This window comes from Morone saxatilis, unplaced genomic scaffold (genome assembly GCF_004916995.1).
Source record: "Morone saxatilis isolate NCDOM2014 unplaced genomic scaffold, NCSU_SB_2.0 Contig21, whole genome shotgun sequence".
In the NCBI taxonomy this organism is placed as follows: domain Eukaryota; kingdom Metazoa; phylum Chordata; class Actinopteri; family Moronidae; genus Morone; species Morone saxatilis.
Genome location: NW_023339774.1, coordinates 12,925,556 through 12,943,734, shown reverse-complemented (window position 1 = coordinate 12,943,734; position 18,179 = coordinate 12,925,556). Strand labels below are relative to the sequence as shown.

The 18,179-nt window shown below is 40.7% G+C and overlaps 1 protein-coding gene across 5 annotated transcripts in view; it reads left to right on the top strand.

Moving 5' to 3' along the window:
• Positions 1–17,943, top strand: part of LOC118332524 (mediator of RNA polymerase II transcription subunit 13-like) — a 74,990-nt gene extending 57,047 nt beyond the window's left edge. Inside the window, exons 7-31 of one of the 5 annotated variants that reach the window (XM_035667859.1) lie at positions 1,392–1,556; positions 2,043–2,193; positions 2,293–2,397; positions 2,875–3,531; positions 3,777–3,990; positions 5,466–5,547; positions 5,675–5,796; positions 5,979–6,075; positions 6,266–6,471; positions 8,252–8,430; positions 8,562–9,451; positions 9,724–9,903; positions 10,065–10,294; positions 10,409–10,607; positions 10,743–11,031; positions 11,133–11,385; positions 11,483–11,671; positions 11,775–11,998; positions 12,095–12,237; positions 12,784–12,942; positions 13,330–13,494; positions 13,755–13,918; positions 14,955–15,119; positions 15,363–15,472; positions 16,096–17,943. In XM_035667859.1, the coding sequence (XP_035523752.1) occupies positions 1,392–1,556; positions 2,043–2,193; positions 2,293–2,397; positions 2,875–3,531; positions 3,777–3,990; positions 5,466–5,547; positions 5,675–5,796; positions 5,979–6,075; positions 6,266–6,471; positions 8,252–8,430; positions 8,562–9,451; positions 9,724–9,903; positions 10,065–10,294; positions 10,409–10,607; positions 10,743–11,031; positions 11,133–11,385; positions 11,483–11,671; positions 11,775–11,998; positions 12,095–12,237; positions 12,784–12,942; positions 13,330–13,494; positions 13,755–13,918; positions 14,955–15,119; positions 15,363–15,472; positions 16,096–16,228 (5,471 nt within the window). In that variant the 3' untranslated portion in view covers positions 16,229–17,943. Of the gene's footprint in view, positions 1–1,391; positions 1,557–2,042; positions 2,200–2,292; positions 2,398–2,874; positions 3,532–3,776; positions 3,991–5,465; positions 5,548–5,674; positions 5,797–5,978; positions 6,076–6,265; positions 6,472–8,251; positions 8,431–8,561; positions 9,452–9,723; positions 9,904–10,064; positions 10,295–10,408; positions 10,608–10,742; positions 11,032–11,132; positions 11,386–11,482; positions 11,672–11,774; positions 11,999–12,094; positions 12,238–12,783; positions 12,943–13,329; positions 13,495–13,754; positions 13,919–14,954; positions 15,120–15,362; positions 15,473–16,095 lie in introns of all 5 variants that reach the window. The other 4 variants (XM_035667861.1, XM_035667860.1, XM_035667858.1 and 1 more) reach the window with 4 other exon arrangements.
• The last annotated feature ends 236 nt before the right edge of the window (positions 17,944–18,179 follow it).

Genomic DNA, 18,179 nt, shown 5'->3' with positions numbered 1-18,179 from the left:
TAAATGAAGACATACTTTGTCTTCAATATGTACAGGTAAATTACTCTAATCAGATGTAGCCCTAAACATAAAATCATAAAAAGAGACCATAAAGAGGAGCTCACGCTATATTATTGCAGCAACTCTAAATTGATGTCAAATTAATGTATCAAATATGTGTAGAAGAAATTCTTCCAAAATATTAAGAGTTACTAGTTCTATGAAGAATTACAGACCCAGTGTGGTGAATTAAGTCACTTTACTTCATGCAGCATGGAGAGAAGACCTCAGCATGGTTGTTCTCTCCCTGACTTTCAGTATGCTTTGCCTTTTTACCATCAAGTATACAGAAGAACAATTAGTGACCTTGTGAACATTCACTGTCAATCAAATGTAAATGCCTTAGGCCTTCCTCAGTACAATGATCCTTTAATCTTACACTCTTTTGACTGTCAGCAGATTTTCACCTGACTTCCTCACACCACAAAAATCTGCGTCACCAAATCAATACATTGACTATACAATCTGTATGTTTTTTATTTCCGTATTTCCCCTTTTTTTAAATCACTGATTCCTCTTTCCTATACTGTTTTATTTTGATCAGTAAACTACTGAATGGTTGCTGAAGCAGTCTGACAACACCAGCTTTTAAAATCCTATTTGGATGTGAGACAAGTATTTAGTTACACATTTATCTATTATAAAGTATATATAAGTGTTTTGGACCTACATGAGGTGTAAGTAACTCAGACGCCAAATTTGATAAAACATATGTAGCCACATCAGCGCCTCTAGTGCGTCTATCAGCTCTATATAGCACATCATTTTGTAGTCTGAGGTATTAGTGGATGGGGTGCTACTGAAGTGTACTTTGGCTGCAATGATCCTCACAGTCTTTTAGCACTTCTCAGAGTGGAAAGAGGAAATGACTGGAAGGGAGGAGAGAGCACAAAAAGACAGAAAGAGAAGAGATAGAGAAGTCGAGGTAAAGCCCCAGGGAGTTATTCTAATAGCTTTGTCTAATCAGTCTGATCCCACAGCGTTGGTTTGACCTGATTATAATCAAAACTCCTATGGATACCAGTGGCTTTTACATCTAAAAAAGAAAGTCTATACTCTGCTGCCTGGAATTATAGTGAAATGTGAAGGGGTTTGAGATGATATGATGTATATAAGCAGTAAGTGAGAAAGTGTGTGATTACATTAATAGATAAGGAGTGCATTGCACACACTATATAGCCAATGTACTTGTGGCCTATTATCATAAATCTCTGGGACACATATCATTTTTTTTCTGACTCCTACAAATGGTGTTTATCTTCGACAGTTTCAACAAACCTTGCAGTTAAAAATGAGCAGCGGCCCATCCTGTTTCATAAAAGTGAATTATGTCTGTCTTTTTGTCTTCTTAGGCGGAGTAAGGATGACCTACCCAGCTGCTTTGGTGCTGATTGCCCAGGGGGACCTGCCGGTGGAGCAGCCTCCACCTGTTCCTGCAGCTCAAGGCCTCAACAGGGAACAAAACCACTGCAGCGTGCCGCTCACACCACCGACGTCACCACAGCAGCCCTGCTCAGGTAACCAAAACACACACAGACACACTATCCTGCAGGACATTACATACAACCTTATAAATACACGTTGACACATTACAGAAACTGTACTGCATTCATTTATACCACTTAACAGACCACTGAAGACACTAAATCTGCAAAGAAATACATCATGAAGAATCAGATTTATCCCTCCTCTCTGCCAGCAACCACTAATCTGATACAAACAAATATAAAATACCATAAAATCTGTCATGTACAACAAATAATGTAGCTGCAGGCAGTTTATGAATTTCAGCATTTTACCCTGATTAGTTTATGTAAGTCTCAAATTTAAATCTTTTTCTTTTGCTCTTTAAAATTGCAAGTTTGTGCCCATAATTTATGTGTCCATAAAGATGGTACTTAGTGTTGGGAGATGGAGGCTGAACTACGCCAAATCTAAATGTTCTTTAAAAACCCTTGCTGAGTCGTTGCATTTGACATCTGTTCCAACCATCATCTTTTCAGCGGACAGTGGCTTTGTGACTTCCGCCTCCAGTGTCCCCACACCAGACAGCAGCATGGGGGTCACCAGCATCAGCCCAAAGCATTCTGGGAAAAAGCTAACCTGTCAGGTAGTCCATCAGGCCTGGAGGGAGTGCTATCTCAGCCAGCCTCAGTACGTGTAAGTTTTCTCCGTTTGGCGTGATTATTTATTTTTGAAGTGCAGTGAATGCAGTAGAGCTGTGGCCCTCATGGATCTGTTTGTTCCCTGCAGAGCGAATCAGCCAGCTGACGTGACGCCTAAGAAGGAAGTGCCAAACGGAGGAACCTTGTGGGACTTTAACGATCTGGGAGTGAGGGCATCCTGCAGCTGCTCCAGGTACCACAGAGCTGCATGCAAGCTGTTCAATATCAGCATTATACTTATATTTATCACATATATATTGAAATGATTTTGCATGCTCCAATTAAGACTTTGTTTAGTGAATATTTAAACTAAAGTCAACATACTATTCAGTCTAAATTACATATGTCGTCAAAGTCTAAAGTTAAATAAAACCAAAGACTATGCTGCTCAACACAAAAGAGACACTGCTGTGTAGCTAACCAGATTTATTGTCTCAAAAACAATGTTACAGCTGTCTGAAAGTGCTTTGCCGGCTCACTTGGGATGAGAACAATGAACGGGACCTGGTACTTTAGTAGTGATTCTCAAAAAGATGGGAAATACAAAAAAAAAAAAGGAGATTCTCATCATTGTGACATTAAAGCAACATCACTGTAATGATTACACTAAAACAGTTTCCTTAGAGGGTTTTTTCTATTCTTTATTTTAACCTACTTGACTTTATTGCAGGTTGAAGCAGCAGAAGCTGAATCTGTCCACTGCATCTACTGCCAACCCACAGACTAGTGCAAACCCCTCTCAGTCCTCTGGCACATCATTATACCCTCCCTCCCTGCCCAAACACAAGACCAGTGACAAGACAGAAAAGGCTGACAAACAGTCCAAGAGGCCAGCCACAATCCCCTTCCACCACCGCCTGTCTGTCACACAGGAGGCCCCTCTGGAACAGGACTCACCGGGAGGGCCCCAGCTCGGGGGTCTTGTGGCGCTGGAGCCATCCTTGGAGCCTCTAGCTGGTCTGCCAAGCTGCAAGTATCCCAAACCTCTTTCCAATGGCAGAAAAGCCCCAGAGTCCCTTCTTCACTCACCAATGTCTCCACTTCCGCCCACACTCAGCCCACACCCCCGAGTGCAGGACCCAGAGGTCCTGGATGGGCCTGTGGATATGCCGGTCTGCCCGGATGGGGCTTCAGTGCTTGGGGTGATTGCCAGTGAGACAGTTGTGTACACAGCTCTGCTGAGGCAGAGGGAGAACGGGGCTGGCTGGTGGAGAGGCTTCAGGACTCCCAGGACTGATAAGACTGACTTCAGACCCCCTGAACTCCCCTCTGATAAATTAGAGGAAGTGAAGACAGAGACAGCCGCAGAGGGAGCTCCACTAAAGAGGTAGGAGAGAGACACAACAGCAGAAAAATGTTAGATGCAGTTGGAAGAGGAAGGGCAAGGAGTAGCTAAGAATAAACTAATACTACTATATAATCAATAATAAAAATCTGGGGTAGCACTGGAGCTACTGTGTGTGACACATCCAATGTAAGCATGTAATTTATTATTTTGGAGATTAGATATGAGGACACAAAGGAAACTACTACACATTATTTGATGGCATTTGTCTCTACTGTCTCATCCAGACTGTACACACAAAGTCTCAAGAGATTTAAAATCTCAGAGGAGAGGGTGAAGGACCACATCCACACTTTGGGCCTGTTGCAGCAGCCAGGTGTGGAGGCACTGCGGGAGCCTGGGGATGATCCCTACGACTTTAAGGAAGGAGACATTGAGTACACTTTCTCCACTTCCAAGAGGTTAAAGGGTCAAGGGCGAGAACCCAGCAAGAAGGTCAAGGTAAAACAACACAGACAATGTGGTTACAATTCAGAAAAACTATATTTAATATTTTTATCAACCTTGGATAACATAATTACTTGTATGTGACGAGGTGTGATGTTTGAGTGTTTTTGATTTCTCCAAATGGCCAAAAAAAAAAAAATAATATTACAGGTTTAAATACAAACGCTCTTATACGCTTATTATATACACATAAAGCTTTTTGCAATTTGAGCAAATCGGCCAAGCAAGTACATTTTGTTGCAAGAAATGACAAATTAATCTTTTATATCTTTTAATTAATCATCATTAATTTGGTGACGTGAAATCCATTCCCAATGTTGAACACAGGGTGAACACCAAAAGGCATAAAAGGTAGCACACACACAGATTACCAATCTATATTGACCATGTCTGATAAACATGCCAATATTTGGCCTGATGGCCTTCACCAGAGTATGGAGGAAAATGGTAGTCATGTCTTTTGTATACAGGAGTTGGCAGGTGATTGGCTCAGGTGAGGGTCACATGATATTTCCTATTTTTTTTTCTGACCAGTGGACGATGACTAAAAACAAGTGAAAAGTACAACTCAAATTCACAATTCTAACTAAAGCTACGGATTATATACATTCTGTTTCCATATGTTGTTCAAAGGAAACTGTACAAACTGAAGTCGTCATTCAGTCAGTCCAGCAGGTGTCATTGTGTTGAGTGTTTGTGTGTAGTGTGTCCAATACATCTCTCATCTCTCTAAGAGAGTAATTTCGGTAGGTTGCCCCCTCTGGCTGGAGGAGTTAGATGCTCAAGTCCAATGAAGTGCAGAGTAGCTGGACACCCATGGTTGGCTTCATGATAGTGTTTGACTATAGCATAGTCCATCTTCCCTGTGTGAATGGTTGTTTTATGTTATAAGATCCATTGTTTGAGTGCTCTCTTTGTTTGTCCTACATATGCTGGTCCACAGGGACATGTAAGCATGTAGATTACTGATGTTGTATTGTGGTTTATGAACTGTTTAATAGGAAACTTCTTTTCAGTGTGTGGATGGGTGAAAAATTTGACATTAGAGGTGTTGTTGTATTGGCTGTATTTTCTTAAGTTCCCTTTTAAATGAAGCCAAGTATGATTAAGTTTGGTCATTTGAAAAGTTTGTACAAGGTTATCTTGTTAGTTCTTGTCGAAACGATAAGAGAGGTGACTGGTGATCTCACATAGTGAGATGGTTCTTAGGATTGCACAAAAAGTGACACAAGAAACATTTATGTATGTTTTATGTCACAAAACGCTGTGGAACAAAATAGTTTTAAGTCTTTTCCACATGGTTGAATGCGCTTACTGCAAGTTGCTTTGGATAAAAGCATCAGCTAAATAAATGTATACAAAATGCAAAATGTCACTCATCTTATTCATATAATCTGTGTTTAAAAGGTGGTTTTTTATTTTGTTGAAATTAAACTGAGAATATTCTTTTTTTCTTCTAATTCATTCAGCAGGGAGAAGAAATCACCAGCAATGGAGCACTGCCTGATGGGAAAGATGCTATGTCCATTTTTAACTCCGCTCCAAAATCAGGTGGGACACCACCATCAACATCATATGAATATTCTACAGTATATTGAATTTAATCCATATTTCAGAGTGCAATTATTCATGGGTAATTTGGAGCTGTTGTCCTAAAGTTGTTTGTGTGTTGTTTTAGATGAATCAAGTCAGGATGACGGAGCTGCCAAAGCCAATCCATCTCTGACCAGAGAAAAAGATCTGGTGGTCAACATCTCTGATCTAGACAACATATTTGATGAAGATGAGGAAGAGTTGGGGGTGAGGCATCATGGTTGACGTGAATTTATTTAGTTTTTTAACAAACATTTAATGTCTGACTATTCTACAGTTGCATTTCAAACACACTGTAATTAGCACAAGAGAAAATTATCCATTATGTTTTAGAAAATATTGTTTTTATATAAAACTTATTCTCTAATCTTATGTGTAATAATTTGTAGACTGTTTACCCCAACCAGCACTCAACCAAGCTACCGGTGTCAACAGAAGATCGCCCCCTGGGGAAAGAAGGGAGAGTTGCTGTACCTTATCCATCAAGTGAGTATTTAGTTCTATAATCTTGATAAAATAACCACAATACTCATGTTTAGTTGCTGCATTCCTGCTTTGTGTGTGGCAATTATTTTGTAGGTGTTGCAACGATTTGCTTCATCCCATTTCACCTGTGTAAACTACATTTTCCCTCTCCTCCTTTCTCCGCTCTTTCTCCATTTCTGTCTCCTTTCAGCAGTAGCAGACCTCCAGCGCATGTTTCCCACCCCACCTTCTTTAGAGCAGCACCCAGCCTTCTCTCCCATTAGGACTCCGAGCCAAGAGCCTGCCGCGCCCAATGGAGCAGCTGACCACCTGCTGCCTTTAGCCTCCACCCAGCTTATTGAATACAGGATGGAGATTGAGGAAGGCATGGCCAGTCCCCAGCAGGAAGACATCAAGGTGAGGAAAGGTGGTAGTTAACAATGGTCAATTGAGATCCTGAATCGATCTCCAATTAACAGCACATGTAGCAGCATATTTAGCTTTGTGCATCACGCATGAAAGCCTGAAGTGAGAAAATTACACTCAAGTATGGTAATAGAGACTTGTACTGGTTAATTACTTTGATAAATTACTTCAATTCATTTAAAACTTGTATCAAGAGGAAGTCAATACAAGGACTTGTTGACTGGCTCCTGAGCAGCTGGTCAGGCTCACATATCATGTTGGAATTGTTTCACTAATACCTGTAGCTCGCTAATTAACTATCTCTTTGCTGTGAGTCAGACATCTGTACTGACTGCAGGCTCTGTGAGTTGGGAAGTGATAATTATAGTAGAATGCACTTAGTGGCCAGTATTGGGTGCATCTGCTCATTAACACAAACAACAGGCTCCTCCAAACAACAAGTATTGTTAATGCAACTCAATACCTAAAACATGCGCACAGGATTAAAAGGTTCAATTTAGTTTAGGAATTGATCGGATTTAAGCAAATTAATGACAACTGCGTGTTAGCCGCAGAGGTAATAGATCTATTGTTTATAGTGTGAGATGTGGTGTATAATCAACATGTATTCAGCTGATGTGGGGACCTTTTTAAATGAGTCATCAGAGGAGGTTATCCAGGCATCCTCAAACTAAAAAGAATGAAAAAGTTTATCACGATTATGTGGCAATAAAAAGGGAGGCTAGAGTGAACTTTAGATTTTGCTTTCTTTTTATAGATAATGTGTGTTGACTGTGGAACATTTTAGGTTCCTTAACTTCAAACATACAGTACATAATTTGAACACAATAAAAGACCTCTTTGCTTACATACAAAATTTGCTTCACAATACAAAAGCAGAAAAAACAAAACCAACAAGGACTTTATACTACTGGCAAGTATTAACTTTGTAGCCAAAGCCTGATTTACTGATTTCTCTGTGCCATAGACCTGCAAATACATCAATGAGCCACACTGTTGCACTGTTGACTTATTCTTTACAGTGCACATGGGCACTGTAGTTCAGTTAGATTTTTCGCTCCCACATAGGAGTGCACTGAATGTGTATTAATCTGCAGCTGAAAGTAGTCCACAACAAGTGCACTACTTACCTCTGTTTGAGAAATTAACACTACCGCTCTAGGCTCTGAATGAATGATCCATTTTCATGCTCTGCTTGGAGTATGATCTGATCTTGTCTTGATATTGACTGTTTTTTTGTTTTGTTGTTTTTTTGTCTGTATGTATAGTTTGTTTTTGTAATATTTGGTTTAATTGTATGCTGTCAATTTTTTTTTGTTAAGTTGTGTACTTTCTGTTGCTGAGAACTCCCTTAAAAACGATCTCATGGGGTTATTCCTAATAAAGAATTGCCAACAACGATATTTGCTAAAAAGTGCCCAACATTTCTAAGGAAATTACCTTATGACATTGACCTTATTATTCAAAGGGTTGGTGCATTCTATCTACCTAACAGAGTGCTTACAGTTTTAGAAGCAAAGAGGGCTGTTACCTGTACTTTGAGGTGCACCTTATAATCTGGCTACTCAGTATATAGTAAATGCAGTGAAATTGCATCTCTATAGACACAGTCAGGCACACCTACTAGATAGATATGTCCAACACATATTGTAATTTCAGAGAAGTCTATCACCAAATTGTAGACTCCCCCTGATAAACTAAGAGCAATGACATGTGTCCCTGTAATAATAAATGATAAACTTATATTTTCCATGATGTCTTCTTTATCCAGCCACAAATAGGCTCCTCCATGTTTGCTCCGCTATCCTGCCTACCCAGTCAGAGTCTACCACCACTCAAGATTCCTGAGCAATGCTACTATCGTCCATCCTGGGCCCTCCTGCCAAAAATGGAGCATTTCCCAACGGTCATGCATCCCCAGAATAACACTTTGATCAGAGACGGATATACGTAAGTAATTGGCTCTGTTTGGGTGTAAAGGGCAGCATGGCCTTCAAGAGCTATTGCCCAGACAGTTAGAGTAAACTTGTTTGCCTATCTGACTATTAGTTTTTGTTTCCTTCACTGTGTGTGTTCTGCAGAAACATCCCCAGTGTCAACAACCTCACAGAACATCCTCCTGTTGGCATCCTCCCATCTCCTGCCACTCCCCGCTTCTCTGTGCCCACTCCAAGAACCCCTCGTACACCACGCGGTATTAACGCTGCAAGCTCTGGGCAGGGTTCAGTGAAGCAGGATGGTACTGAGCTCAGCTCACCAGTCTCCACACCCTCTACTAGCCTGCCTCTTAGCTCCGTAGAGCCACTAGCTCGGCCAGGACCCTCCCTGCCTGAGGCCCACAGCCTGTATGCTATCCTCCTGCTCTCAGACTCCGTCCTCAACGTCTTTAAGGATCGCAACTTTGACAGCTGCTGTATCTGTGCCTGCAATATGAATGTCAAAGGCGCAGATGTGGGGGTGTATATCCCTGATTCTACTTGTGAAGATCAGTACCGCTGTATGTGTGGCTTCAGTGCCATTGTGAACAGGCTGCTAGCCCATGGCACAGGTCTCTTCCTGGAGGATGAGCTGGATATTTATGGTCGAACTTCTGAGGTAGGCCGGGCGGCTGAGAGGAGGCTGGCTCTTTGCCGGCGGGGCCCAACTATGGGAGACCCCAGGGCCAAACGGCCACAGGATGCAGCACCTGCCTCTCCATTAGTCATGGTCCTCCTGCAGGAACAGTGTTCCCAGCCTATTTCTTCCCTGGCATCACTGCATGTCCCCCTCAGTTGTTCTTGCCATGGCCGCAAGGGGGCGCTGCTCCAAAGCTGGATGTCTGAAAAGCAGTGGGCAGATGGGAGTGATGCCTGTGTGGAGTGTTACAATGCCTTGGAACAGGGGCTGCAGTATGTGGATAACCCCACAGGAGGGAAAGTAGATGCAGCTGTTGTCAGAAGTACCGTTCTACACTCCTGGCCTCACATGAATGGTAAGAGGCATGATTTGGCTGCAAAAGAAGGGATTTGAAAAATATATACTCTATCGATGCATCCTTGGATAACAGTGTGTGATAAACTCCTTTAAATAAAGTCTTACTTTACAGTTTAGAAAGATTTGTGGTTTTATGTATTCCTAGCTCCCTGTGTTATCTAAACTATATATTGTTTATGTGTGTTTATATGTTTTGTGTATAGAATCATGTTAACACGTGTGCATCCGTTCATTTATCCTGTGTGTGTGTGTGTCTGTCCATCTCCACAGTGGTGGACATGAGCATGTTGTCGTCCCAGGATATGGTTCGTATGCTGCTGTCTCTGCAGCCTTTCCTGCAGGATGCCATTCAGAAAAAGAGAACAGGACGGACCTGGGAAAACATCCAGCACGTTCAGGGTCCACTCACGTGGCAGCAGTTCCATAAAATGGCTGGGAGAGGCTCCTATGGTGAGTCAATACATTCTTTGTTTTTATGCAGAAAACCATGCTTTTACTGTGTGCCTGTAACTGTAATACTATAAATATCTAAAGTGATAGAGTGGAATGCACAGAGGAGTTATCATCACACTGTAGCCAACTAAAAATGTTCCTATTTCTATTTGTTAAAGGTTCGGAGGAGTCACCAGAGCCCTTGCCCATCCCTACAGTGTTACTGGGCTATGACCGGGAGAGGGACTTCTTGGCATTGTCCCCTTTGGCATTACCTTTCTGGGAGAAGTTACTGCTGGAGCCTTATGGTGGGCAGCGGGATGTGGCATATTTGGTGCTGTGTCCCAATAGCCCCTCTCTGCTGGCTGCAGCCCGGGCCTTCTTCCAGGAGCTTAGCGCTGTTTACGAGGTAGGAGATTGTATTGCAAGTCAGAGGCATTGTAGTATTTAAACAGATATTGTAAGATTTTGTGATGAGTGTTTCTAATAAGAGATTGAACAGTAGCCCTGACTAATTTTCCAGACGTGCCGCCTTGGGAAGCACCGTCCTTTGGCCAAGGTGTCCAGGGATGGCCTTGTGCGTGTAGGGGAAGAAGTAGAACCAGAAAAGCTGGAGGAGCTGGACGTGGACCAGTGGTTGACTGGACCCTGGGCTGGACAGCAGCACACCGACAACCTCAGCAAACTTAAACTCTACGCTTATGCCTGCAAGCAGCAGCTTGGTGAGAACATTTAAACAATGTAATCTAATATAATCTAATGTAATCTAATGTAATCTAATGTAATGTAATCTAATAAAATATCATCCAGGCCCTTCTATTGCACTCTATTCTATATTGAAATTCTTTTAAATGCAGGTCCCCAGCTGTCAGCCCTGCCTTTGGACAGCAGTCTTTTGTTGCCTCCAAAAGTCCAGCCTCCATTAAACCCGACATCCTCAGCCCAGCCTGCCTCTTCTGGGCAGCCTCAAGCTTGGGGCCCTGATAGTGAACAGGCTCCAGGGGCTGCCACTTCAGGAAATGCTTCAACCCCATGTGGAGCAACCTCAAACCAGACAGGGGAGACAACCCAAGGAGCAACCAGCGATTCTAAAGGGCCTTCCAGTGCCACACCACCAGCCAACACACCAGCAGAAAATCCTGAACTGTAAGACCCAAACTACTGGGGAAATGATCTCAAATTATGTTCTACACATTTGAACTAGTACAATTATGGTACAACTTATTTACTCTTTTGCTCTCTTTTAGTACTGCTGAGCAGTCCAGAATCGGCATCCCCACTGTTGCTGACTCAGTGGACAGCCACGCCAACCCACCAGCTATTGTTATTTACATAGTGGATGCTTTTATTAGCTCAAGTGGAGCAAGAAATGAAGGAGGAGAGGAAGAAGAGAGTGACGAGGTGGAAGCAGATAGCATTTGGCTACTTGGGCTTCTTCGTTGCTACACAGAGATGCTACAGACTTTGCCTGAGACGATAAGACCTGCACTGGTGCTACAGGTAGGAGGATACTCAAGTTTACACTGGACATAAACAGAATTCACTCTCACTCTTGTGATCATCATCTTTTCTTTCCATCTTGATGTATCTCATTTAGGTGGTGCCATGCCAGTATCTTCTCCAGCCAGCCAGTGGGGAGAGCCATTTATACCTGCAACATCTGCGCTCCCTGGCCTTCTCCTGTTACTCCCAATGCAGACGTCTGCTGCCCCAGCATACACACATCAAGTCCCTGACAGGCTTTGGACCAGTGTCCACTGTCAATTCTGTACTTAAGAGTCCAGAGGTAGGCATGCAAATTCAGAGACTGATATACTTACATTGAAGATTATTGGAAAATACAGTACTTGCTCATGCCTATATTAATTCTCTTTTCCTACTGCCTCCAGCATCCCAGCCCAGTGCAGCTGTACTCTCCCCCCTTCATCCTTGGTCCGACTCGACCCAAGCAGCCAGAACAAGGGGAAATATGGGCAGAGGTCCCTCCTAAATACAATGTGCTGTTTGTTGGATACTGCTTGTCACATGACCAGCGCTGGATCCTGGTGTCCTGCACCGACCAGCAGGGGGAGCTCCTGGAGACCTGCATTATCAACATTGACGTACCCAACAGGTGTGGAGAAGATGTTTATGGTCCTAACTCTGCGCACATGTGGAAAGTATGTGTTTAGCGTGAGATATTTGTATTTCATTGTTTTTTTCACTTCAGATCACGAAGGCCTAAGGTTTCAGCCAGGAAGATGGGACTACAGAAGCTGTGGGAATGGTGTATTGGCATCATCCAGATGACCTCACTGCCATGGAGGATCGTGATTGGTCGATTAGGCAGACTGGGGCACGGGGAACTAAAAGGTGAGTGACGTCAGTTTAGAATTAACCAGGCATGTGTTGATGAATAAAACTTACTGATGAGTTATGTTCAGAGGAAATTTACATGTTTGTTGTTTATTCTAATGTAATCACTTTGTTTTCCCAAGTGCATGTACTGAAAAATTAGTGAGTGTCTATCTGGAAACATCTGTATGTAGTACTATGTGTGCTTATTGTTCTTTATATGTCCTTACTCACCTACTAAACTGTGACCTTTGGTTATCTCTTCTCTTCTTTGACGTCTATGGCACTGACCAGCTTCCTGTTATCCATTTATAGTATACACACCCTTGGGCTTACACAGGTGCATACACATACTTGTAGTCAAACATCTTTAAACATGTTTTATCACTTATATTCTATCCTCTTTCTATAAATCTAATTTTATTTGCTTTGGTCTTCTTTATTTCCCCTCAAGAATTGAGATATGAGAATGAGATAAAATGAATTTCAGAATGATTCACTAAAAGACTTTTTGTATCTCTGCTTTTATCTTTCTCTCTCACATTTCCCCTCTCTCACCACTAGACTGGAGCTCACTCCTTGGGGAGCATTCCCTCCATTCAATAGGGCGCCAGCTGAGGGAGGCTTGTCGTATGTGTGGGATCTCAGCTGCTGACTCCCCCACTATCCTCAGCGCCTGCCTGGTAGCCATGGAGCCACAGGGCTCCCTTGTGGTCATGCCTGGTTAGTAGCTTGTCCATTTTGTGAAAGGATGGCAGTGACATAATGATGGTTGTGACAGTGGTGATGCTTGTGGTTATGGTGAAAATATTATCAGATATTGCAGCAAACTGGAATTATATTGTTTAGTTTAGTTTCCCATTGACAAATGTTTGACTAATAGACAAAATATATAAATGAAAACCCAGATTAGATACAAAAACAAGCTACACTAGATAAAAAAAAAACTATAAATGATCTTCAGCATAAAAAGTAGTACATTAATTTGATATTATGCTATTATATATTTGTGAACCATTTCTATTTTATAGCTAATATTTTTTCAAGACCTAGTATAAATAGACATATCACCTTTGCTGTGTTTCTCTATGTGTGTGTGTGTGTGTCCAGATGCAGTGACCATGGGCTCAGTGTTTGGTCGTAGCACTGCTCTGAACTTGCAGACCTCGCAGCTGAACACGCCTCAGGATGCTTCCTGTACACACATCCTAGTCTTCCCCACTTCTGCCACTACCCAGCTGGCACCCAGCTCCTACCCCACTGAGGACAACAATGGTAATGACCAGCAATCATAAACAGACATGACTAAAACTAAACCCTTGTTTAAAATGGTTCAGATATATTATTTTGTACCAACAGGTGGCTTTGTGCAAAAGAATCGCTTCCCACATCATCATAGTCACAATTTGTGAAGTTGCAGACTATATATTGTGCCTTGTATTCAAGAAATGTCCTTTTGTGGAAACATTAATAACCAAAGTTTCAATTATTTGGGGCTGTGTTGACATTGTTTTCGTCTTTGTTTCTTGCCTCAGATGACATGTTCGATCTGCCCTTTCCTGATGAACTGGAGAATGACATTGGCCATGACATGATGCTGATCACAGGGAACCTCCACCCTTCCCCTAACACCTCTCCTGTACCCTCGCCTGGCTCTCCGTCTGGAATGGGAATGGGATCGCATTTCCAGCACACTAAGGTGAGTCAGGGACCAGTGGAAATAAATTATCCTAAAGTGAACTCTAGCAAGTGACACCCTCTTACAAAGGAAAACAATGGCATGACCTACATGTGAAAAACACATGCTGCTGTATTTACACTTTACTACTTAATCTAGCTGAACAACATTGAAACAACATAACAGCACAAAAAAAACTCAAAAAACTTTTGTTATATATGATAATTTTCATTGCTACGGACAACCGTTATTACAGAGTTGTTTTATTGGAACTAAAATGCATACCTCTTCAGGTTCAGATTTGATTTTCTACAGTAATTGCTGACACTCAGCACTTGATTTTATCAAACAACAGTCAGAATTAGAGTTTTGCCAAGTATAATAGATTTGAGGAATTTGTCTTGGAGGCAAAGGAGAAAAGACGTGTTGACAACCTATATTACAGCACATATCATTCTGTACTGACAAACTGTGGGAACAGCCAAAGCAAAGTTTAGCTGTACAACAGCAAGTTATAGAATAAAATAATTGTTGTGCATACTTATGTTAGCTCCATTTGCTGTGTATATTATTACTGCAATGACCTGCAGGGGAAAAAATATGTATGTTGTTATTTTGCAATTTGTCATTCCATGAAAAAATACAACTTATCACGCAATAAAAAATTGAGTAATCAGTATCAGAAAGAGTATTTTTCCTCTTCAGATGGTGTTGCTTGAGCTGTATGTATAACTTTACTATACCATACTGTACACATACTCATGTCACATACTATAACTAGAAATATTTGACTTGACATGAAGTAATTCTGGGTTCAAGCACAGCTCAAAACATGGGACATCAAATATGCCAATCGCCTATGGCAATTGCTGGACTATAGTACATCTGCAGGAGATATATTTCAATATTACATAAATATGCAATATTCATGCCAGTTCAAAAGCTCAGAGTTGTAAGATGTAGATGAATGAATAAATGGTATAGACCACAACCCAGGATTTATTAGGATCACAGTGAAGGTTTGTAATTAATTGCTGGCCTTTTTCTGTGTGTATAGAGCCAGGGAGAGCGCTTGCTGTCTAGGGACAGTCCACCAGAAGAGCTGAAGCAGCAGCCACTGGCTCTGGGCTACTATGTCTCCACTGCACAGGCAAATGGACTTCCTCACTGGTTCTGGGCCTCCTGCCCGCAGGCTGAGAGCCAGTGTCCACTCTTCCTCAAGGTACTGAAACCGCTATGTGTGTGTTTGTGTGGGTGGGTGAGAGAGACTGAGATCATACCAGTAAAGCTTATTTTATTTGAGAGAGAAAAATGTAGAGATGAGAAGTGAGACTGATAAACTGATTTTACTGAATTTGTGCAAAAATGCTTAAAAATAATTAAACATTAAAGAGGCATGCAGATGTTCTTTATAACCAAGCATGCTTCAACATGTGACACTGTGCCCTCTGTTTCTTTACTCCAGGCCTCCCTTCACCACCACATCTCCATAGCCCAGTCAGATGAGCTGGTGTCAGACAAGACTAAGAGGACCCCTCACCCCTTAGACTCAAAGACCACCTCTGATGTGCTCAGGTAAATACAAAACACATGTTTTCCCTTTAGATTTCTTTATCATCTGCTGTGTAGAGCTGCTAGTGAAAGCAGATACTGGAGGGTGAAGCCTTCAGTTTCTGTGGTCAATGGTCAAGTAGCTGATATAGAACTATGTATTTAAAATATCTGTTCTTTATAAGTAAGTGTTACATTTTCACCAAGTAACATTAATTGTCATATTGTTAAAAACAAATACTTACTAATACTAAGGGCAGACTCATGTATTTTAAGTTATTTATTTATTTATTTACATACGAGATGGTAGTATCAGATACAATTTTAAAAATGTGTATTTATTGTTATGGCTTTTTTAAATTAAGGTAAATATCTCATTAGCAATTGGTTAATGATTACAAATCTAATATTTTCAAGTGCCATTATATGCTACAACATTGTGATTGATCAGTTTTTAACCAATACTTTAATATTAAGTATCAATATTGAAAGTGAACAACTGATTTTAGTGCATACTATTATGATTCAGCAAATCAAGGTGGATTAATTGGCTAAATCTTTAGAATATAAATTATTTAAATATATTTAAAAAAGTCAGAATTTCGTACAAATTCTTATTGATAAAATTGTATATTTTTCAAACACAGGTTTGTATTGGAGCAGTATAACGCCCTCTCCTGGCTGACGTGCACCCCTGCCACCCAAGACCGCCAGTCCTGCTTGCCTGTCCACTTGGCCGTACTGATCCAAATGTACAATGCCATCCTGAACATGCTTTAGCAGTGAGAGACATCAAGGACAACTCTAAGGGGACTGACGGTTACCTTCATTTCCTCTGTGCCTACGCTTCCTCCTTCTGGGCACCAGAGAGCACCAGAGCTCTACTGTTGTTTCTGGTAGACATGGATTTAATGGCCAAATAAAGGATGGGGCAAGTCAGACTCTCCCGTGCCTGGAATGTAATGAAAAGGAAGAGGGAAATGCTTTGAACAATTTTACTTTTCCCTGTTAAGACCCTGCAAAACCAGTACAGTTTGTACCTTCAAAACTGTCTCTGTGCCAGTTATGGTGCTTTCTGAGGGGGGAAACAAATGGATCTGTCCAACTATGCCCATTTTACTGACATATCACAACGTCAACTTTCTCCTAATCTTAATAGCATCATGTCCCACTTGGGCTACACCTCTTAGTGGCATTTGAAGCATCTGTGGATGACATTTCCAGATTCTCTTTACACCCTCACCTGTGAGAAGGGCCACATAACTCCATATTGTACAACCAGCAAAATGGCATGATAACACAAACACATGGCTTTGTTACATCAATGATGCTTTTACATTTTTGTATAGAACTGCACTGTTGAGCTTCTTGGGACTTGCAGCCGGGGGTTGATGAAACTTTTACCTTTACTCTGAAAAGGGGCAAACGTCCTCATTTACTCCAAAGGGAGAGGATTTGATAATGGCACTTTTTTTTCACCTTCCAAAGTGTTGTAAATGTTAACACAATGGAAAATATTTGACCAGTTAAGACAGAAATGTTGTTTATAATGTAAGACATACATTTGCAAAGAATTGAGACTTATTTTTAATATTTAAAACAAGAAAATGAGAAACTTAACAAGGCCTTTTTCCCAATTGACTGTTAATTGTCTTGGGATCAGAAATAAAAATTGTCATTTTAATGCAATTGTAAAGATGCCATATTTATACAAATTATATCATGTCATAGAATTTGATATATAAATATATATATATATGTATATACATAAATATATATTACCTCTTCCAAGCAGGCACTTAATGATAAGGGTGATGGACACAACCATCTATTTAGAAGTGGACACAGAATGAACATTTATCAAAGAAAATGGATTTGTTTGTTTTTTATTTTCTACAGATACTGAACATTTTACCTTTTTATTTAATGAGTTTAAATTAAACTAATTGATGCAGGAGATACAGCATACTCTATATTTATAAAGTGTTCCTCTTCTGCTAAAAACTTGAAATAGGCAATAGAAGATGATGGTATTTGAACATTGCAAGGTTATTAAATATTTAAGAATGATGCTTTATTTCATTGGCTCTCCTAAATGATGTCAAGCAAACCATTAGAAAGGCCTGTCTCTTCAGCTTCACTCAGTCTGCTCTTTGTTAGATTCCTTGCATGTTTGTATATACACTTTTCAGCTGTGTTTTTTTTTAAATTTCTTAAAGCTGTACATTTCATGCTGGTTGGTTTACTTTCAAGTGATTCATATCAAAGTATTTTTTTGCCGTGAGCTTTTTTGATATACAGTATACAGTACAAAACTCATTTAATTACAGCCAAGAGGTGAAATTGCCAAGTAAGTGTACACAAATGTACAGACAAGGGCAAGTTTGCAAAAATTTGTTACATCTGTCATCACTTTGAATATTGAACAGATCCACTTTGGAGGGAGAGATCTGTTACTTTTACACTCTTTTTTAGTAAATTATTAAAACTCTTGAAAATTATGTTGTGTTCAGTGTACTCTTTTAATCCAAAAGACTGTAAAACACAGGAGAAGAATACACTGTGCTGTATTCTTATTTTGTTTTGGTGACTGATAATCAGTGGACTGTAACAAAATAGATTTACTCAAGTACAAGTAATTGCCACAGATTTTTGTTTTAAGCTATTTTATACTTTTACATTTTAAATGAAAATATACTTTTTTAATGCACTACATTTATCTAGATAATGT